The 21,898-nt window shown below is 40.6% G+C and overlaps 1 protein-coding gene across 1 annotated transcript in view; it reads left to right on the plus strand.

Annotated features, from left to right (window-relative positions):
* Window positions 1-215: 215 nt before the first annotated feature.
* Window positions 216-21,898, plus strand: part of opcml (opioid binding protein/cell adhesion molecule-like) — a gene marked incomplete at its 5' end in the record, with an annotated part of 95,947 nt that continues 74,264 nt past the window's right edge. The window contains one exon of the mRNA XM_084474193.1: window positions 216-373. Coding sequence (XP_084330319.1) covers window positions 216-373 — 158 coding nt within the window. The remainder of the gene's footprint in view (window positions 374-21,898) is intronic.

The raw sequence follows: 21,898 nt of genomic DNA on the forward strand, positions 1-21,898 counted from the left end.
AAAGTAACCCGACGGCTGACATTCAAAGCGAAGAGTCACTTTTTCTCCATTTACACGGGAGACAGTGTCGCTCGTTATTTCTTTTGGGGGGGACACATTGCATCCAGCTGCGTCTCGTGGTGTTCAATTTGCGGTCTCTCTCTCTGTCTCCGTTTGTACCGAACGACTCGAGGAATACCCTTCAAGTTTTCCCGTGGAAGTTGCGCAGTGTCAAAATGGGATTTGGTGGCTTTTTCGCCGTGCCCGGTAAATGCCTTGTTGTCCTCGGACTAAAATTGTTGTTCCTTATACCTGCAGGAGTTCCGGCAAGAAGCGGGGACTCTTTATTAAAGGACAACATCACCGTGAGACAAGGGGACAGCGCCGTCTTAAAGTAAGTCATTTCCCAGTGCGTCATATTGATCCGCACGTCGTGCTGGTTCTTGTGTGTTGGTATTCATCCGATTAACAAGTGTTGTTTGTGTGTTTTTAAATAGAGGCTAAATCATCACACCGGGCCTTGCTCTTATATTGTAAGGCTATTCATATAGTTTTTTTTTTCTATTTTGAAGAAAATGAGACTTAGTGTATGTAGGCTTATTTGATCTGTACATGGGTGCATATTTTATTCCCGAGTGTACATCTTTAATATTGTCCTTGAAGGTTATTGATCCGGGGATGCTCAGCGCCTGAGTCCTATGACATTTCTGAATACAGCTACAATTTATAATGTCAGTGGATGTTTTATTTCAACTTGACTGCGTTAGAAGGCTGTTAGATATTGAATAGCCAGTTCAGACCAGCTGCCAATTACATTAAAATCGCGTTATAGGATGTGAAACGCGCGGTTGCAATAACACTGCTAGAAAAGCAGTACCACAACTGAGATGGGTGTAATAAGAGTATTGGATCATATCAGACCCCTTAATTACACTCTTATCTGTTTACTACTTTCTACTGTATTTGTATTGGTGAGATATCCCTCGGGAATATCTACAATTATACATAATCGGGTGCTCTCACTGTAGATTGCTTGGTTGCTCAGACCATTGTGTCTTTCATCTTCAGCTCTATCATTAGACGAAGGTACAGTATGCTTCATGTAGAGCCAATTTTCCTGCACTATTCTCTAATGCAGTTTGTGTAAAAAAACAACATTGATCCCATTAAAACATGTTTTCATCTGATGGCGTACAAGAAAGTAGTACAAGAAAATAACTGACATTTTGGGTAAACCAAACTGCATTCCAAAGAATGTTTATGTCTTTTGTACACGAATCCCCCCCCCCCCCCACACACACACACAGTTCAAGACAAAAACAAATACACACCCTTTATCGATCCCTGGGAGATCAATGAATTGTGTCCTCTGCATTCAACCATCGCAGTGGTCAGCCGCTGTGGGGCGCACCCTTGGGTGTGATTCCAGGTGTATAGCCAGTGCCCACTCCAGGGCAATGGGGGATTAACCTAACATAAATGTCCCCTGGGTTGGGGGGGAAACTGGGACACCTGAAAAAAAAGTCAGAGGTAGAACAGACAGAACATACAACACACTGAAGGCCAGTTCCAAGGACCCTGTAGGTCTGAGGCGGCATTGCTAACACGGCTGTATAATGCAATGCGGTTGCGTAATAGGCCTGTTCACTGCAAACGCTTCAAATGCTGCTGTATTCCCCATTTGACATGAATTATGTTTGGTATGCTCGGCGGTAATCAATTGTGACTAGGAATCATTCATTTAAATGCATTCAATTAAAAACGGCTTGTTTCATAGCGTATTGCTTTTACATAGACACACAACGTATACGTACACGCAGGTAATAATGGAAAGGTGAGGGAAAGCGCCAGCACAGACACCCAGTGTGCTAACCATGTCACACTGATTGGCATCTGGGTCAATGACTTTAATGTGAACCGTGTTAAAAGACACAGAGATTGTTGTCAGCAGGGCACCCCTGTTGAGGTTCTCTGCCTTACTGTGGTGTTGCAGGTTGTAGGTGAAACAAGGACACGCTCAATATAGCATATCACTACATACTGAGGCGTAACCACATAGTTTAACCACATAAAATATGGCTCGTTACAGTGCTACCTCGGTGTACCCACTTGCAAACATTCCATTTTTATACATTCAGATGTATTTAGTTCTAGTGGGATTTATGGAGAAAAAATATGAAATCCAAAATCCATATAAAACATCTTCAAATATAGTAAAATCCTTTAATGTGTGGACCATTAGGCCGTTATCACGCAAAGGATGCTATTTCATAGAACAAGGCTCATTAACATGAAAAGCCTAACCGCTAAGCCAAGCAAAACTATATCAATACATTTACACATTTCTGTATGACTTCGCTGAATAAAGAATGGTTGTGAAATAGAAGTTTATTGCACTAAAACTGAAAAGAATCTCTCAAGTCTGTCATGCCCTGGGTAATAAAAAGTTCACATGACCCATTAATCTTTATAACGATGATGCAATGATCTAACTTACTATATCTGCCAGTCCCCTGGGATATCCTTTCAAGTTCAGGTGTCACCCTCTCCCCCAGCCCACGAGGGTTGCATCACTCTCCCTCGCGAGCCTTCTGTGGACATCCATCTTGCACCAGTTGGGTTACAGCCTCTTCATGTTATCATAAATCACAGGGCTGCTCATTAATGTTTAATATCCAGAAACCTGTGTGCTTTGGTGCTGTTCAACTAGAACCCCTCCACCAGTGCAGGCCGGCCGCGTTCATCAACGCCAGCGTTCGCCTGTCCCTGCGCATGTTTGGCTGCACTTTTCTGATATCATTAATACTCATCAGTGGCAACACCTTCCTGTCACCCTCTGCCAGCAAATTCATGCTCTGCTGATTGCGAATGTCCTACTTTTTCTTCTTAAAGTCCTTCACAACTATTTACTCCAATTTGTTTCTCCCTCCACCTACGTATATATCTAAACAACAATGGACTATGGAAATAATGATATCCTTTTATTCTCATTATTTTCTTGAATTTTCTAGAAAAACAAAGCCAGATAAGACAACAAGACACATGTAACACAACAACGTTCCGATACCTAGACAACCTTTTCTACAATAACACTGTGCAACATGAGGTTTAACAAAATTAAATGAAACAAAAAAGTACTTGCCGCTATTTGCTTTGCATGTGCGCTTCCTCCACACCCTAAGAAGGTCGATCTCTGCTGTAAGATAAGTAGGGCATCCTTTGCAGAAATGACCAGAATACCCTTGGAGGACTTGCACATTTTTGCTGCGCTGGCACTTCTTTCATATACCACAGGAGACACCGCTTTCAAAATACAAGTCCATCTGCAACCAAGAACTTTCAGGTCAAAAGCATTGAGAGAGAACAAAGGAATGACATTTAAGGGGAAACTAAAGGCATTATAAGTTACTCCCATTTCCTCAAGTCTTATGACTTGTTGCAGTCTCGTATAGAAAGAGTGAACAGCAGTTTCATCACAGAAGCCTATTCATCTAAGTGCTAGCACATATGTTGATCTCGTGTTTGTCAGCAGAAAGCTGCACTTCAAATCTCTTCAGCTATGTTGTGTGTCCATTCCACTTCAGATCTAGCGCATTTCTGAAATTAGATGTCTCCAACCATCTGTCAACACAAAGTACCAGCCTCCTGTGACCACACAAATCATTGCTAATTCTCTCTAGCCTCTTGCCAGTTGCCATCTACTTTATAAAAAAGACCACCCTAATAGGGGAACATGGCAGAGAAAACTGCCATTATTTGTTTTGGTTTCCTCAACAATGCCCAAAAGAAAATGCCACAGAGAAGATGCAATTTGCTATCGTTTGCTGTTCTCCACAATGCTCAAACTTGGTTTATAGAGTTATTATAGACTAGAAAGTATAGAACCACCATATTGACATAAGATGGGGCCATTACCTGACGGCTGCCACTTAGGTCAGAACAAAGTTTGAGCCCGTATCCCAACTTTTCACCGCCTCTCGGACGCTACCCATTACTTCAACTGTCTCCATACACTAGATTGTGATTGAATGGGGGTTGGCTCTTGCGCTCTGTTTTCACCCAGCTCTACTGTGACTGTAGGAGAAAGAGATGTGCTGCAAGCTGTATTTTTGGACTTTAAGTATCCCAAATGTATTTAAAGGTTAGCACAGTGATGAGACTACAAATCTTCATGGAACATTTTCAGCCCCAGCAAACGCATCTACGATATGCGGAACGCTATTATTATGGCAATTAAAGGAAATTGGCTGGCACATTCTAGCAGCTTGAAGTGATCAATGGAAAAGGCCGGCCATGAACATGAATATGCATGAATGTGTTATGCAGTCAGCTTTGCATTACTGTCATTATGTACACATAAGGAAATGTTTTTTATTGATTGTGTCCAATTGTAGTTTGTCCATTTCCATTACTATACTGCCTAGTAGTCTCTGCTTTGTGACTGAATTCTGTATGAAAAGGTCACTGCATTGAAGCTACCACACCTATTTACACAAACAGGACATTGGATCTATATGGTCAGGACCTAAATCTAAAGGTTATTTGGTGAATATTAGGATTTTTGATATTCTAGTCAAATAATATAATAGCCTACTAATCTTCACACGCCCAATTCCGCTTTCATCTACATTAGTATTACAATACATTAATAAATGATACACATTGTAACCATCCGGCTTGTAGACATCTTACCTTTAGCAAAAGCCAAGCATTGCTGTATAAAGCCAAACAGCCAAACACTTGAAAGTTTCACTTGACACGTGAAAGCTGGTTCTTTCTCATCATGGAGGCTAATCGGAAGGTTTCCAGCTCTATTTCACAGAAAATAAATGGCGGCTTGCAATTCTGTCTTTCTCCGCAAAGCTGTGTTTGGCGGTTCACCTTTGTTTCAAGATTAACTTCATCCATCATATCCAGTGGCTGCCATGCAATCATCTCTGTTACTAGGACATGTGTTAGGGCCATCTTGTGTGTTTCTTTAAATCATAGTCTCAGGAAGATCCGCTAACATCCCCAGAGGGCTCTCAGGCTTCATGGGCAGTATCCACTGCTCTGTCTCCAAACAGTCTTTCAATTATTTGTTTTGGAAGGACAAAGCCTCCAGCCTGCATCCTTCGTTGTTCTTTCTGATTTGGGCCCATGTTGAGAGGCGCAAATTTCCTACTGGGAAAGAAAAGATTGTAGTTTTACATCCTTTAGTTTTTTGTTAACAGGATCTTGGCAAATTCGGTTCTTGAATCTACCAATTACGTACTTATCTTTTAGCGATATCATGGTTGAGCCGAAAGCACACAACCACATCAGGACAAAATGATGTCTGGAGAGATTTAAATTCATAATTAATAAAGTGTTTTCCTGTTCAGAATCGGTCAAGTCGGATACGATGTGAGCGGAAAAATACAGCCCAGCTATATTCACACTCCCCGTGCCTTGCTCTTTTCAAACCAATCTGATTCCATTTTATTTTGGTTGTGCTACAAATATGAACCGAAAATATGTGCTTTTGGCTAAAAAAACAGTACAAATAATAGATAGTACAAATCGGAATATGTATTGTGTAGCACAGAAATATCACATTAGGAAGTATCACAATCATTCCAAAGAGGTTGCTGGAAAAAAGCACTGATGACCTGCTAAAAACAAAAACATAACCACCACAATATTAATATGAAAATGCGTAGTAGGGCAGCAAGATTGCGGGCAATAGAACAGGAATTGCTTGAAGCAACTTACCTGGAGAGCAAGTGAGTCACATTTAATCAATGCGTTGAAGACAGCGGGAACTTTAAAGCTAATGGAAAGACAGACTGCAAATGGAGATCCATAGCAACAGTGAGCTGCACTGGCGCAGGTTGCAGTATAGGAAGAACTAAAATGCGACAACCTTGCATGCAAATTGGATGGAATTGGCCAGACGATGAACACATTCTCCAACAACAACAACCAGTTGGGTATCAAATTAGTTTTGACTCATCAAATGGTAAATAGATATGCATGTGTATATCACTTTTTCTTAAACACTACAGCCGCAGAGATACATGGTTGGCCTCTATCAATGTCTCAGTTCAACAGAACCCAATCTTTAATTTATTTGGTATTTGGAAGCGGGAAAAACTTGTAAACAGATGTGGCAGGTGACAGATGAAGACAGTTGACTTGTGCAATTGGGAAGTGCAATTTGCTGGAAGTATTCTGTTTAAATTGCAGTTGTCAGGTGTGGACTACTAGATATTGGAAAAAGGCATCCTCTGAGCGAGGCAGGGAAATTATGTGTGTGGCTTCTGCAATGATTCACTGTTGCCCAAGTGGTGACCTTCCAGAGATGAACAACCTCAACTGGACCATGGGACGTAATTCCTCTAAATATGTCCTTGATCACAATGCTGTGGACAAGTGCTTGCAGCAGATCGCACTATACATTCGTAGAGAAGGGTTGTTGACACAGCTAGTAATGGACGACTTTCCATTATACTATTACAACATTTACTACGACCTACTACTGCTTCTACTACGGCTAGGCCTAGTACTTCTAGTGATAATAATAATAATTCATATTGTTATAATCGTACACAAAAATAACAACAATAATAATAAAATCTGGGCCAATAGAATTTCTACGCATTTTACAATAGAAAATCATGCTAGCTAATTGACCCAGTTAAAGTTAAAGTTAGAGTTAAAAATCGTAATCAGCAGAGAGTTCCAGAGGGTGGGGGAGGCCACCCTTCACGGTCACCAAACATGCAACCCGGTGAGAGGGAGGTAGGGAGCAGTCTCCGAACAGAGATTTCCGAACACACTTTCAGTCCTTTTCCATTTCAACATACAATTAGGATTACAGTGATGGTAATCTGAAAAGGTCATGTTGTTTCTGTTGCTGTTGGAAATGCTCATGTCAAATAGTTTGGGTCTACATTTCGGATTACATTTATAAGTCACTTTGTGTTTCTGTGTGTCTGTTGGTGTGCCTGCCTGTGTGTGTATTTATATGTGTATATGTATGTTTGTATATGTGCATGTGTGTCCGTGCATGAGAGAAATAGAGCGAGAGTGAGAGAAATAGAGTGTTCGAGAAGGGGCAGTGAGAGAGAAATGGAGAAAGTGCATGTGTGCACGTTCCTTTGGTTTGTTTGCACACACAGTGTGAGGGTTTAGCATGAGATTTTGCACGTGTGATTCTAGCCTATTAATCACACGTGTCAAAAGTGCACTTGATTGCAAAATGGCAGAGCTGGGACAATGGGTTTGGCACGAAAAAGATTACTCAAGCTAGCGGGGAGAGCAATTGCCCTTGTAATAAGGCTTCAGAAGTAATCTGAAATTTTCCCCAGCTATTTGATTTGGGAGGTAAGAAGAACAACATTTGAAAATCAAAGTCTTTGTTTTTCTTTGTTTTCTTCATTATTATTTCTTGCATAATAAGGTTTGTGCAGCATTGTTGCACCACCTGCCAGGCCTCAACATTAGTTAGTCTGATGCCAACAAGGACCCACAGTGGATATTAGCACTGGCAACAGTTGTAATATATTGATTTAATACAGCATGGGTGTCCTTAATTTAGGGATATTTAGTTTTTATCCGTTTCATAAAATATTAGGGTTTTTTCAGCTGTTTATCAGGTTTTTTCAGCTGTTTCTTTGCATGTTTCGCACGTAGATACGTGGCTTGAAACATACATTCTTTCAGAGCTGCAAATAATCTCAAATGATAAGCCATCAGCCAAAGCCATCTGGCATGTCACCTGAGCAAAGCACTCTTTTATCTGCATTCACAGACAACGATAGGAAGGCAAACGAACATCTCTGTTATGCAACATGTCTAAACAGGCTTCTTGGGCTTTTATCTAAAATAAAATGAATGATAGAAGATCAACCGTGTTGTTAATGGGAATCCAGGCGCCAGCAACAACAGAGGCTGAAATTGCACTTCAGTATCTCTCCTCCATTCTTATTATTATCTCGGAGGAAGGAAGGAACACATTCCCTTATTTTATGGCACGGAAGGTGATAATATTGATGAATGTCTCACTTACTTCCGTCTGAATGGTGGTAATCTGTAAAAAATTAAACAGAAGATGGGTGCCATTATCACACCAGTTAAATTCCAATCTTTGCAACTTTGCAAAAATAATTCACCTGCACAGTCTCGTGAATGATGAAATGAAGGTCCACAGCTAGAGCTGTTTCAACCATGAGATGCCGGATGGTGACTAATCATTGGCTTTTGATATATTGTGCTGGAGGGGCGACAGGACTCTGACTTCAGAGAGGGTCAGAGACATCATGGCCATGCATGTTTAATTACACTGCTGTTGGCTAGTGTTTACAGTCCAATGTGCGTAACAAGCCAGACATCAAGAAGTGCAACAATCCAAGACAAAACTGCTCTTTTTCAACACATCACACTTTCTTGTATGATGCAACGGTGAACTGTGATTAATTATTAATTATACATGAGTCGTCCTGATGAAAGAGAAGTGTTGTGAAGTGCCTGCTCTTCAGATCAGTCAGCTCAGTTCACAACCCATTCTATTATTGTAGCAGACGAAGGGATTATATTTTTTCAACACCGATACATGTCCTGCAACAGGACATATGTCCAAGGTCTCTGACACATGACTTCTAACTTCTCATAACAAAATGCACTCGTATTCCTTTGTATCATTGCGATACATTAGGATTTAGTGATGTTACGCTATTCCACAAGTATACCGCGTCTGTAAAAAAAACGACCAAAAAACCAAACAGGAAAATAAGAACCATGTTAATAGATGCTATCACTTAGCCCATTTTGTAAGCCTAGTAAGGCTTACAGATTTTAGTTGTCATCTTCTGCTTGCTGTTGTCAGCTGAAATCGTTGCCAGAGTCAGCCCAACTGGGATGGATTTCTATTGGAATCTGATGCCATAGGCTTTTCCTTTCTGGACGCTTATTTTGACAAATTCCAGACCAGCTGAACATTGTCAGACACAAAAAACTGAAATAATGCAGCTCAGGGCCTACACACAATGAATCAACACCATCTTGTATTCATCGCTAGAATTTCATTGTCTTGTGAAAAACGCTAAATCGAAAAAAACGCTAAATATAGCATGCTTATTCAGCGATGTATGAAATGCTTTCAAAATATGTAGATGTATGTATTTATTGAATTTGACTTGTTGCTACTGAAGAAGTGGTATATACAACGTTCTGAGGGCATTCAATGTCAACGATATTGTTTGTCTAAAAAAGGGCCGTGAACTAATTTGTCCGCCTCACAGGTGGCACATTTTACTGGACAAAATTAAATAGAACAGCAAAGTTGTGATCTGGTAAAATTAGCTCAGATACAAGGGCATGGTCACCTTCATGGGTGTTGATATGGGTGCTCTACGGCTTACTTTAGAGAAAATATTCCAGCTTTAAAGCCAGCCTGATGCCGTGCATTAAATGAGCCATGCCAATCTGGATCAGTGCCTCCGCTGTTCTAAAACGCTGTTCGACCTAAAAAATGGCTAGCCTCTGCATCATTAGGTTTGCAAAGCTTGAGTTGTTATGTTGTAGCACAGTGTCTGAACTTTAAGACAGCATTGTCATATATTGCTTTCTGTTTGCGTGACTTTTATGTATTCTTCTGTGTGCATACTGGTGTTTATATCGTCTATAAGACATAGCTGGTATGGGCCATATTTCTACTCTGACAAAAAATCGATTGAGGAGGAAAAAAATGATGCAGTATTCACGTGTTTATAAACAATATTGAGATTTAAGACACACAGACTTTCTGCACTTAATTTAATTGACAAGTTGAAGCATCATTTGTGTGTCCATTGGTTCCATCTCAGTTGTCATTTGAATTGATATCAGTGTCCCACCCATATCATGTATGAGATCTATAGTTTCATCCTTTTATCCTTAGATAAAAGACATGCATGTCATTCAGTTTTGTGAGATGTTACGCAACCTTAGACATTGAACATGTTCAATTGGACATTGAACGTAATCTTGGCTAATGTGTTTAAAATTGTGGCACTTTTTAGGTGTAACCTGAAATGTGTTTTTTGGATTTATTTTTAATGGAAATTAATTCACTAAATATTTCCTTTGTTAACAGTTTAATACCAATGTGTTATGCAGAAAACTGCAAGCTCTCTATGTGAAAGAGATAGGAAATACAGAGGTTATTATAATTGCACACTCACACAGCCCTGAAGAAAAAAAAAAATGTTATTAGGTGCCAAACACAAAGTGCGAGGAACCTATTGTAATTGTTAGTTTTATTATTATTATTATTATTATTATTATTATTATTATTATTATTCCGCCGCGTTTGCATTACACAGCCTAAACCGCTCGCACACTTTTTATGAAACTTACTAGACCTGTAGAGGTTGACCCAAGATTAACAGACAGCAAATATTACACTGATTGGCCCAAAGGTGGCGCTATACCAACTGCCCAAAAATGCAAACTTTGCACAAGCATATCTCGTTATTATTATTATTATTATTATTATTTCTCCGGTTGTTTGCCCCTCTAGAGGTACAAGCACAGCCTTGCCACTTGATACAATGTATTCCCTTTTCCCCTTCCTAATTTCTCTGCCAAGGGTCGAACCCTCGGTTGAAGTTGAACTAATATTGAATATTTCATTTTGGTTCACTCTTCATAGTAATGCAAGCCACACATTAGTGGATAGTATATTATTTGGAATTATATAATTCCCTTTTTCTTATACTCCTCATATTTCTTATTGATTGACATTGAAAAACATGGAGTATATTTAGTGTGTATGTGTGTGTGTGTATATATATAGAGTATATGTGCTTAGATAATGTTTGGAGACTAGATGTATGATTTATAGCTAATAAAAGATACCTTGCAGAGACAACAAGCGCTTTCTTATCTCGGCCAAGCAGAGTCCAAAGTAATGAACAGAATGGAGTCGGTGAGATCCATATCTCAAAGACATTGTGGTCCTTCTATCTATGATGTCCATTTAAATGGCATAGACGTGGACTTGCTCAGGCTGCAGTCAGTATCGACTGGTTTCATTTAGCTCATATGTAAACAAAACCGTCCCAAGCATCACTAACATCGGCTGCATAGAGGCCATCCCGTATTGCTTATTTAAAATTTTAGATGAGGGCGCTCCGTAACCATTTCAATGCTTGGAAATGGGGTGCCTGCTAGCAGATGCTACAATTCCTGCTCACAAGATAAACACATGCACACACACACACACACACACACACACACACACACACACACACACACACACATGCACACATGCACGTCGTCACACACTTGTACACATGCACGCACACACACATTTCCACACACACACACACACACACACACACACACACACACACACACACACACACACACACACACAAAATCGTGCTTTTATCAGCTTTGGCTTGTCTCTTGTAGCGATCGATCGAGATGCCAGTTATGTGTTGGCTCTTAAACCACCATTGGAGTTTTATAGAAACATGATAAACATCATCAATCTTTTTGTACAGCCTTCAAGATGTGGCAGATGGTTCATAGCCTTTTAATCAATTGGGTTTCGGTGATCCTGTATATACCCCATGCAATTCCACGTATGCCACTGGGTCTGAGAGTTCATGCTGTTCAAGTCAGTTTAGTGCATCTGTCTGCAGAATTTGCCAGGGAATATTTTCTGTTCATCCATGGATAGCATCATGTTTCCTGTAATTTAAAATGAAGCCTACAATTGCATTCCTAAAATAGAGTAGAAATTAACAATAGTGTACATTTTATTAAATCAGTTTGACAAATAATGTGGTAATTTTTTTGTTGAGCATTGTATCGTGGTCGACTCATGGTCGAACACAGAATGGTAAATTTATTCTGTCAGTTTTTGAAAATGATTAACTTAGAGGGATACTGTAAATCTGATTCAAATTCAGAAATCTGCTCAGAAAATGTTTGGCCAAATATCATGTCAACACAGTAATCTATTTTTAATACAATGACAATGTAACGTTACCATCTGCCCTCATTCAAGCAAACAGCTATAGAGTTATCAAATACAAATGTTGTTTAATGTTTGTGGATGAAAATAATTCTTGCAAGTGGAAAGCTTTAAACACACACAAACATTATATAGTGAAGAATGCGTGTTCATGTCAATCAGTGGAGGCTTCTCCAGTGAGGAGAGGGAGGAAGATCCTCCTTAACATTGTTGAGAATAAAAAGTGTAGATTGCCCAGACTACTGTAATGAATTAATGCCCTTAAATATGACTACTTTAATGCCTTTGTATATGTAATGTTCGTTTCCCTGGGTAAAGGGATATTAGCACCCCCTATCGCCTATTGAATATTACTTCTGGGAGGACGTTCCTCCCTCAGCCTCCATTGACTCCCATTCATTTCTCGGGAACTACTGGCGGCCGGTGGATAACATGGGGGTCAATGGGAGAGAGGAGGAAAGTCCTCCTCTGAGTGGGTGGGACTTGCTACGGGTTCTGAATCGCGTCAACGTCTATTCATGAATAGGCTGGAGCCCTGGCTGCGCTATGAACCAATAAGCAGGAGCCCTGGCTGTGGAGCAACCCGGAGGGAGGGTTTGTCCCCTCAAGTCTCTAGGCTACGAGAACCAACAAACCCGCTCGTATGCCTTGTTTCCACCGAGTGGTGCGCTACTGTTTGTTGCGGTACAGTGCGGCTCTGTTCACTTGGCGTTTCCACCGAGCGGTGCGGTTCGGTTTGCTTTGCTTATATTCAGGGGTGCACATAACTTTTTTAGTGAGTTACTCATTTGAGTATCAGGAGATGGTGTTCGATACACACTCCACACATATGCCGCTTTTCCACCGCCAGTACCAACTCGACTCGACTCGACTCGCCTCGACTCAACTCGGTTTGGTTGCGTTTCCATCTAAAAAAGTACCTCTTCAATGTGGGCGGGTCGTAGAAAAGAACCTCTCCACCATGGGCGGGTCGTCATTAGGTTTTAATCACGGGAGACGCGATTCCCGGGAAATCTGAATCTGATCAAGACTATTTCCTGATTCCCGGGAAAGGTTATGATGGGAAATAAAATAAAATAAAATAAAAAGCGCAATGACTGCGCGTCTATTGTTGTCATACGGTAACGTTGATAGAGGCGAAACTCGAGCCCTATAGGAAAGGAACGACACTGAAACGAAACAGCGAAACGCCGGTCCGTGGACTCCAGCCACGCCGGACACACACAACCACGCCCGACACACATAACGACGCGCAGCCTGCACACACGGCGAAACGCTGATCAGTGTCCCCCTCGGGAGCGGGTTCGTGGACTCCAACCACGCCGGACACAACTTAACTTGAGTGAATATTCCCATTTACAGCCGCTGGCCAATCAGTTACCAGCAGCCTGTTTACGTCACACAAAAGTACCTACTCCGCTGGCATGGAACCTCGACGGAGGTAGTACTAAAAAAAAGTACCCGGTACTAGGTACCAGGTACTTTTTTTGCCAATGGAAACGCAAATAAGGCGTGGCGAGTCGAGTCGAGTCGAGTCGAGTCGAGTAGGTACTGGCGGTGGAAAAGCGGCAATAGTGTCGTTTAGATAATGATAAAGGCGATTCCACCGCGGGTGGAGTTGTTGACGGGGGCGGGGGGGTGGAGAGTGTTTGGTTGCGGTCGGGCAGGATTGTTGACGGGGGGGGAGGTCCAGTCCGTCACTGCCATGGAGCGATAGGATGTCTCACAGTAACGGACGTTGTGATCAGCTAATTTTGCGCAGTTCTCCAGTGTGCACAGCGCACACAGCGCTCCGGCTCCGTTTGCCTTTTTTTTTGCAGGTGGAGAAACGCAGAAGTAGTACAAGATACACGTGTAGTTTTGTTTTGATGACCTGACGGTGAGTTGCGCAAAAGCGCTGTAGTGGCACAAGTTACGTTACGCATTGCTGATTATGGGCGCGCATGCGTACTTGTGTACCAGTTATGTGCACCCCTGCTTATATTGCCGTTTCCACCGCCAAAAGTCAGCCGAAATAAACTCGCTGAGTCTACCTATTTTTCGGTACTCCACCGTTGGGTTACCAAGCCGTCTGAAAGGGTGGCGAAAACGTTACACGAAAGAGTTACACTCGCCGTTGTTCTGAAATCACTTAAAAAATATCCTGTTTGGTTTGACCAGGTCACTGATATTTTTGCAACACAAACAGCAAGGAGGATTGACTTGATCTATAAATGAAGTCCCTCAATCTTATTTGGCTTAACACCATGACCAACATTCTGAAACATCCATTAACATCCACATTTGCCTCAAACAATGTTAGGCTTACAGCCCATGTCAATAGTTGTGAAATTATGTTCTTGTTGTTCTTTTAATTGTTTGTTACTCTGACCGTTCTGTTTAAAATTGTGGAAAGGATGTTAGTGAATGATTCAGAACATGATGCATTTAAAATGACATCACTTTTGGTCTTGTGTCTTCATTTTTCTTAAAACAATTGTAGCAGATTTTTTAAATTTAGTTTTACAAATCAAGAGTAGGCCTGATTTGACTAATTTGCTTTGCATCCTTTCCTTCTGCCCTTGTAGTCCAAAACATGCTGCTTTCAAAGTACAATACTGCCACTGGTGGATTTGTATACATTTTAAATTTTATTCACATAATTATCCCTCCCTGCTATTTTGCAGTTCACCAAAACACCCTGAAACAACTTACGCCACTAACAGTGCAAGCAGACCAATGGCAACCAAGCATGCAGTCCTTCCTCCCTCACTTTAAAAACCACCAGCTGCCACTGATTGCAAAAAAAAAAGCTGTCAATTGCAAATGAGTATCAATAAATACAAAAACAAAAGCTGAGCAGACAATTTTCAAATCAAAGTCGATTTATAATCACCTTCCAAGAGCTCCCTAGACCTTAGATGACCTGAATCCTTGTCAAAGTTTAATGCCAATGAACATGGGATTATGGTTTCTGTAACTATGGCACGGATATGTGAAATTAGAGATTACGCTAATATCCAACATCATGGCTTGGACATGGCATGCTTCTTATGTTCTTATGTCTACTAATCTGCACCAATTCACCGTAAAGACTAGCAGACCTCTAAAATAGCAAGGGCCACTAGGATCCACGAAATAAACCTTGCAGGAAATAACACATTGTAATATGCAGAATGTGTTTATTTTTTATTGGACATGGATTTGCACCATGCAAATTAGAAGGACTCTAGACATTACAACGCTGTTGACATGGAAAGGATTTAATGGTTTGTGAAAACAAAATGTACATTTGAGATATGTACTAATCTCATTAGTACATTATTTTAAACTATTATCCTACCGTACTTCAAGTACAGTATTTTTCTGGCTCCGTCTCATTCAACATTTATTCCAAGCTTTCAATAATAAATGGAATGATAAATCCGAAAAAACTTTTTCCTTTTCCTTTAGTTCATAGTACATCTGAACATTAAAGCAGGAGCATAACGATCTGGGACATAGCAGAGCAGAATCAAGGCCATGGTTGGAGGGTTAGGTCGAGCCATGCAGCTTTTCTCTCAGAGCTGGAATTTTAATTGAAGATACCTTTTAGTGAAAGGAACATTAAGATAAACTATAGAGGACACAAATTCAGTGTTCTTTATGGTTGTTAAAGCCCTAAACATTTTCGGTATGAAAGTGCATTGAAGAAATGTTTACCATTCGAAAAGTAAAAGATCACTCATAGATGGAAATATGTTTTTGACCTCAGTAAAGAACAAAGTTACTGGAGTAAAGAACAAATAGTTCTGACCTACTTGTAATAGTTTTGGTGGTTTTGATAGATAAATGGGCATCCCATTTATCTGACAAACAGGCAATAGAGGCAGAGAGTATGTAACAGGCAATAGAGGCAGAGAGTATGTAACAGGCAATAGAGGCAGAGTATGTAACAGGCAAGGCAGAGAGTATGTAACAGGCAATAGAGGCCGAGTATGTAACAGGCAATAGAGGCCGAGAGTATGTAACAGGCAATAGAGGCTGAGAGTGGAAGTGCTGGAAACAATACTTCATTTTTAACTGCCGTGTATTTGCGGAGGTTCTTTTCAGCATCTTAACAGTTCACAACCTGCCGGCTTCAATGGTTATACAATGTGTTGTTATCAATGCTGGAGTGAAAGTCGCTGCAAGGTTTTATTTTATTTCTCTGAGGAAATCAGCATTTGTGGACGTACAGTGGTCACTCGGTCTGATCAGTATGAGCTGCCTGTATTTATTGATGGATTAATGGCCTTCAGAATAAACTGGGAGGACGGTCACTGGAAGATGGCCTCGTTCCAGCTGGAAAACTCCTCATTAGCCGTGCCCTGGAGTGACTGTAGCTGCCAATTTTGTTATAGAAGTTCTGGCACCAAGAGTGACAGCAAGTACGGCTAAGTTACGCTACGTCGTGCTCTGTTCCCGCAGCATCTGCCTTCATAAAAGGTAATGGGTGTAGAAGGACATAAAGATACAATCTTGGCTGCAAGTCTTAGCGGCTGGCACCTTGCTTGGTGTCTAGCAGTTAGTAAAAGAGATGCCTTTCAATTAGAAAAAAGGGGGGGGGGGGCTTTTATTCTATAAATAAAAGATGACTCAACACATTGAAGTTTTTTGTCTATTCAATTACCAAGGGGACTCCTTGAAACAAAGTCAGGCATTGCAGTTCACTCCTGCATCACATTCCCACCTTATCTCAGGAAGACCACTTGAGATAAAATGTGTCTTTAGTCATCGCTTAGGATGTAAAGACTCTTTTGCATTTTTGGCTCATCTTCCATCATTATTCAACCGTTGGCAAGTTGCCACCTCAATATCAGAAAGTAGCATAGAAGATACATTTTGCTTGAATATAATATAAATGGCTAAACAATAACAGTTTACAATAACAACTTGGTTTACGAGTATACAGAACATTGGAAATGAGCGTTGGCTATGAGAAACTGGTGAAGACTATTGTTGTGAAGGTATTGTTGACAATTGTTTCCTGGTCAATTTGGCCTTTTTGTCTGTTTACAGTTAGCAACCTAAATCTATTTATGGAACACGTAAGGGAACAAAAGTAAAGTCATGTTTATTAAGCCAAGAATAGCCTGAATGTTATCTTTTGAGATCCTGCTTCATAACTGATCATGTTTTTCTAATCCACATAGGGACATTGTGTGTAAAGTAGTAGACATTGGGTGTTCATTGCTGAAGTAAAGGTATATTCCCTAGATATGATTAGTGTATGTATAGAATAAACAGCCAAGCTTAGTGTATCTGTGTCTCAGTAGCATTTAAAATCTGCATGATTCACTGCATTCACTCAGCACTTTATCTATAATCACTCCCCGCAACCCCATAAGCAAGCCTGCGGGCTACGCTAATGAACTGCGTGTAATGGACACGTTGATAATAAAACTCAATGAGGGTAAAAAACAAATCTGAACTTAACACATAGATACTCCTTCACCACAATCGCAGTGAGATGTATGTAGTCCTGGGTCTGGATGGGGGAGCGAGAGGCCCACCATTTTGTCTGCCGTTCTTGTCTGCCAAAGACCACCAAGTGTGATCTGATGCGTCATTAACATTCTGGGAGTCGTTTTTGTTAATCAACATAAATGATTTTGTGGGAGAATGAGATGGTTCATCATGGAGAAAAAAAACGGAGATAGCAAGCAGGAATCGTTTTCCATCCCTAAGGAGCAGCAACTGAGGTTTTGAGCGATAATCTGCCCAACAATGAGATGCAAAGTGTGCAAATAATAAATTATCAGATGAATGTATTCGTGATTCCCAACACAACCAAGACAAGAACATCAAGTGATCGTGCAAAAGTGATCCCTCTGAAAACGATAATTGATTTAATGTGACTGACAATCACATCACTCCCATCAGTTGTCCTTTATTCCTTTTCCTTTATTCGATACTAATGGTCAATACACAGTGTGTGTTTGTGTGTGTGTTTGGGCGAGTGCACAAATACGTGCATGTGTTCGGGTGCATGAATGTGTGTGAATGTGTGTGTGTGTTTGTGTCATCGAGTTCCTGTTAGGTATAATTTCTCCTCCATCTGCTAGTTTCCAGTTTTAACCCACTACTTTTATCCATATTTTTAATTAGGCAATGACAAGTGTTTTAGCTGATTTGTTTGATTTTGTCTTGTCAACTTTGACCCCACCAGACTGTTTAATCATCATTTTTACTACCATTTGGAGTAACTTAACCAGGAGGTAGACCCACAAGTTTGAAAATGATGGACTTGCCCACGTGCAGGGCATACAAGGACACTAGCTGAAAGCTGAAGTTAAAGTTTATGGCAACTTTAAAAACTAACAATCCACTGAGAGTGGTTTCAATAGTCAATGAAGGATGATAGTATTAGGGATGGATATCGATGGCAATAAGTGAAATAGAGACTGAAATGTTATTATTATTACCACCCTAAGAGCAATAAAATGAGGAGCAATTTATTTTGCTATTTATCTTAATAACTTATTGACTGCTCCCATATTTTTCTCCCTAAAATAAACCGGGTTGGATTGGACATTTAGGATGTCCCAAGTATTCCTTATAGCAGGGGAAGTTTTCTCCCAGGATACATTGCAAAACTCATTTTGAATCCTTTCCAGATTTTTAAGTGCACATTTCACATTATTACATTATTTCATATGCTCATTTCAGTTAGAAATTATAACTCTAAAATTAATATATATATATATACATACAGTGTGTATGTATGTATGTATGTATGTATGTATGTATGTATGTATGTATGTATGTATGTATATATATATATATATATATATATATATATATATACATAGATATTGGTCCACATCTTTATATGACTGTGCTGTCTTTTTACGTTATCAGGGAATGTAACTGATTCAGTTTCTTGTAAATAAACAGCAAAGGTCCTGATTGATCCATTGGTTTGATTTGGTTAATTGGTCAATTGCTTGCTTTCTCAATTGATTGGTTGGTTGATTGATGGTTAGCCTTCTCTTCCATATGGTTATCACTGTTATCAGTGGTCAAACAGTCATGTTCCTGGTGATTATAAGCAAAGAGAAACAACACTGAACGTTTTCTTCACCAAGGGAAGCGGCCACCACAATGGCTGTTCACAACAGAAAACCCGTTTCTTTGGCATGGCTCACCATTTAAATTGTTGAGGCCTGTACTGACATTTTGAAGTTTTGGAAGCCACTTACTGAAAATGCTTATCATTTCTACCACAGATTCCTTAGAAAGTGATATTCTCAGGCCTTTTACCCATGATCTGTAATTAAAAGTTAGCCTTTGCTTTATTTGTTTAACCAGGACGGCAACACAGATTTGCTGCTGTGTGGTGTGTATAGAAATATACGCATTGAATCGATGGAATAAATTGGGGCCCAAAACATGTACTGACTGGACGGAAATCACCTTAGTCATTTAATCTGCCATTGCATTCTTGATTGAAAATGGTGGAAACTGATGTGTGCCCGTACTAAAAGACACAAGGTGGGCTGGTCTCAGGCCTGACTCAAGGCAGCCCACCATCATCAATCTTCGCTAGGAAAGCTCCTAGAAAGCTGTCTAGGGCCCTGTTCCTCACCTCTGACACATGACAGCATAAATAGAAGAGAAAACATGGTGGTGGCCCGATGACGGAAAGCACATCATTTTCAGGCCCACACAAGGAGCCTTCAAAACCATGTCTCACTTCTACCTGCAACTGCAAAACAGAGATGGCCTCCCCCCTCACAAAAACCCTGGTATTAACTCATACTGCACGGTTGAGTGCATCTTGGATTGGCTAGAGGATCAGTTCACAGGCAGGTGGCAGGGGGCTGACTGGCAGCGGTGAAATGAGGGCCCGTACTGGGAAGAGCAGCGGCCCCGCTCGTCTTCTGGGTCATCGCCTTCTCCAGCTTCTGCAGTTGGATTTCTTCCCTCTTTCTCTTACTCTGTCTGTCTTGTGGATTTGCTCGCCGGGACAGTTTGCGTAGTGCTCCATAGAGTCGTTTTTTTATTTTCACCAGCAGTGTGTTACGAATGTGCTATGATAGCCGACAAACATGTTGTTTTTCGCCTGTGTTTTACCAATGCCACAATGAAAAAGAAGACAAGCTGCTACGAGTCTCAGGCTGGATGCTCGACAGATTGTAGCTCACAGTTCGACAGCGACCTCACTCAAGGGCAGCCCATAATCCAATCCTTAAGTGGGCCCGAAGAAGGAAATAAAACCAGTCCCTTAGGCTCAGAGGAGAGGACTGAATGGGTATCTGCACAAGCAGAAATGGCTGGTGTGGTTTTCTCCTGATTTCTTTTAAACACTGGTTGATATTGTTTATCAAGCAAATGTCTCAAAGTGGCATTTTTTTTTCTGTCACATGTCAAGGAATAGCAATCATAACACAACAATTGATTGATGTGCCCTCGCTACAAAGGAGCACAGTACAATGATAAATAACAGACATCTGCATGGGTGGGTGGGTTGCTGTGTGTCAGCTGCACTTTTTCCTCTGACATTATTGCACAATGATAAGCTATTACGCGGAATAGGAGGAATTTGAATGGCGTACAAGGCTTCTATAGAAATCGTCTCGGATTTTGTCACCTGCGAGATTGGAGGGTACAAGAGATAGTCGTTCTATTACATATTACTGTCTGGTTTTTAATTAAGGGGGAGAATGAGTTTGGCTTGTTAGACTCCAGGCTATTTGAAATACACCCCCTTCACACACGACTGTGAGCATGGAACACTTTGCTGTACCTTTTTTATTTTTGGGGCGTTCAGCTGTGCAGCTGCGATGCTTTGATGGTGTGATGTCTGTGTGAAGTGAGGGATGTGTTTTCTTACATCAGTGGTTTAATGGATGCCTGTGTCCACTGAGACCCATCAGCTATGTGGCACTGGGTGAATATTTCACTTTCAAACGACAATCCCAAATCAATACTGAGAAAGCACATACTGAGTCATAGAATATGTCTCCCTTTCGCATAAGAATTGAATTAAGAATTAAGAATTGAATAGTTTGTATAAGACATATATGAGCATATCTGTGTATAAATAATAATTGGAACATATGGATTGTACAGCAAAAAAAAATCATATTTTTACTGGAGGAAAAGCATGCTTGCTGAATAATTATTGTCTGTTCTGTTTTAAAACCCCTTCAAACTGACCATCTGCCAAACTATTATCTCTCCTGTGAACACAATTTGTCCAGTTGGAACAGTGAAGCACCAACCTTTGGCATGGCTCTGTGAATTGATTTAGTCTGTTCATCGGACAACAATGAATCAAAGGCGGTGCTGTTTGCTGGGTAGATTAAGTACAGTACTAATGAGAAGATTTGGCTGTTATTTCGAAGTGATTTTGGAGCTAGAAAAACCTAATGAAGCTTTCCCAGACTTTAAATCCTGTTTTTTATACTCTAAAGAGCAGTGAGCACTGATACGTTACACAGTTTGTAGTCCAGTGAGGGTGCCATTTCAAAAAATATAATGTGGACATTTGCATTGCATTACAGAAATATGTTAGATATTACATAATAAAATGTTTTGATCAACTAAATGTTGTTGGCCACACGCATGGATACTTTTATGCTACGGTTTACACATCAAAATAATAGGTTTAACACATAGTTTATTTTAACCCAGGCGGCTGGCACAGTCCTGGACCCAATTGTGAAGGGTAAAATGCATAAAAAATATGCATAAACACACATGGGCACAGTTTGAACAATGCCTGTTCCCCTCCTGCGAGTGATGCAATCCTGCTGTTGGAGACTAAAGCGCTTAATATAACTTCAAGGAGTAATTACGGAGCATCATGGCTGAAAGAGACTCCGCCGCTGAGCTGTAGGGCCGTGACAACACCATAAAAGAACAACGGCGCTTACTCTTTCAGTCCGACAGAAATAAACCACTGGAAAATAACACATACTTGATGAA

Source organism: Micromesistius poutassou (assembly GCF_964030765.1).
Source record: "Micromesistius poutassou genome assembly, chromosome: 10".
In the NCBI taxonomy this organism is placed as follows: Eukaryota; Metazoa; Chordata; class Actinopteri; order Gadiformes; family Gadidae; genus Micromesistius; species Micromesistius poutassou.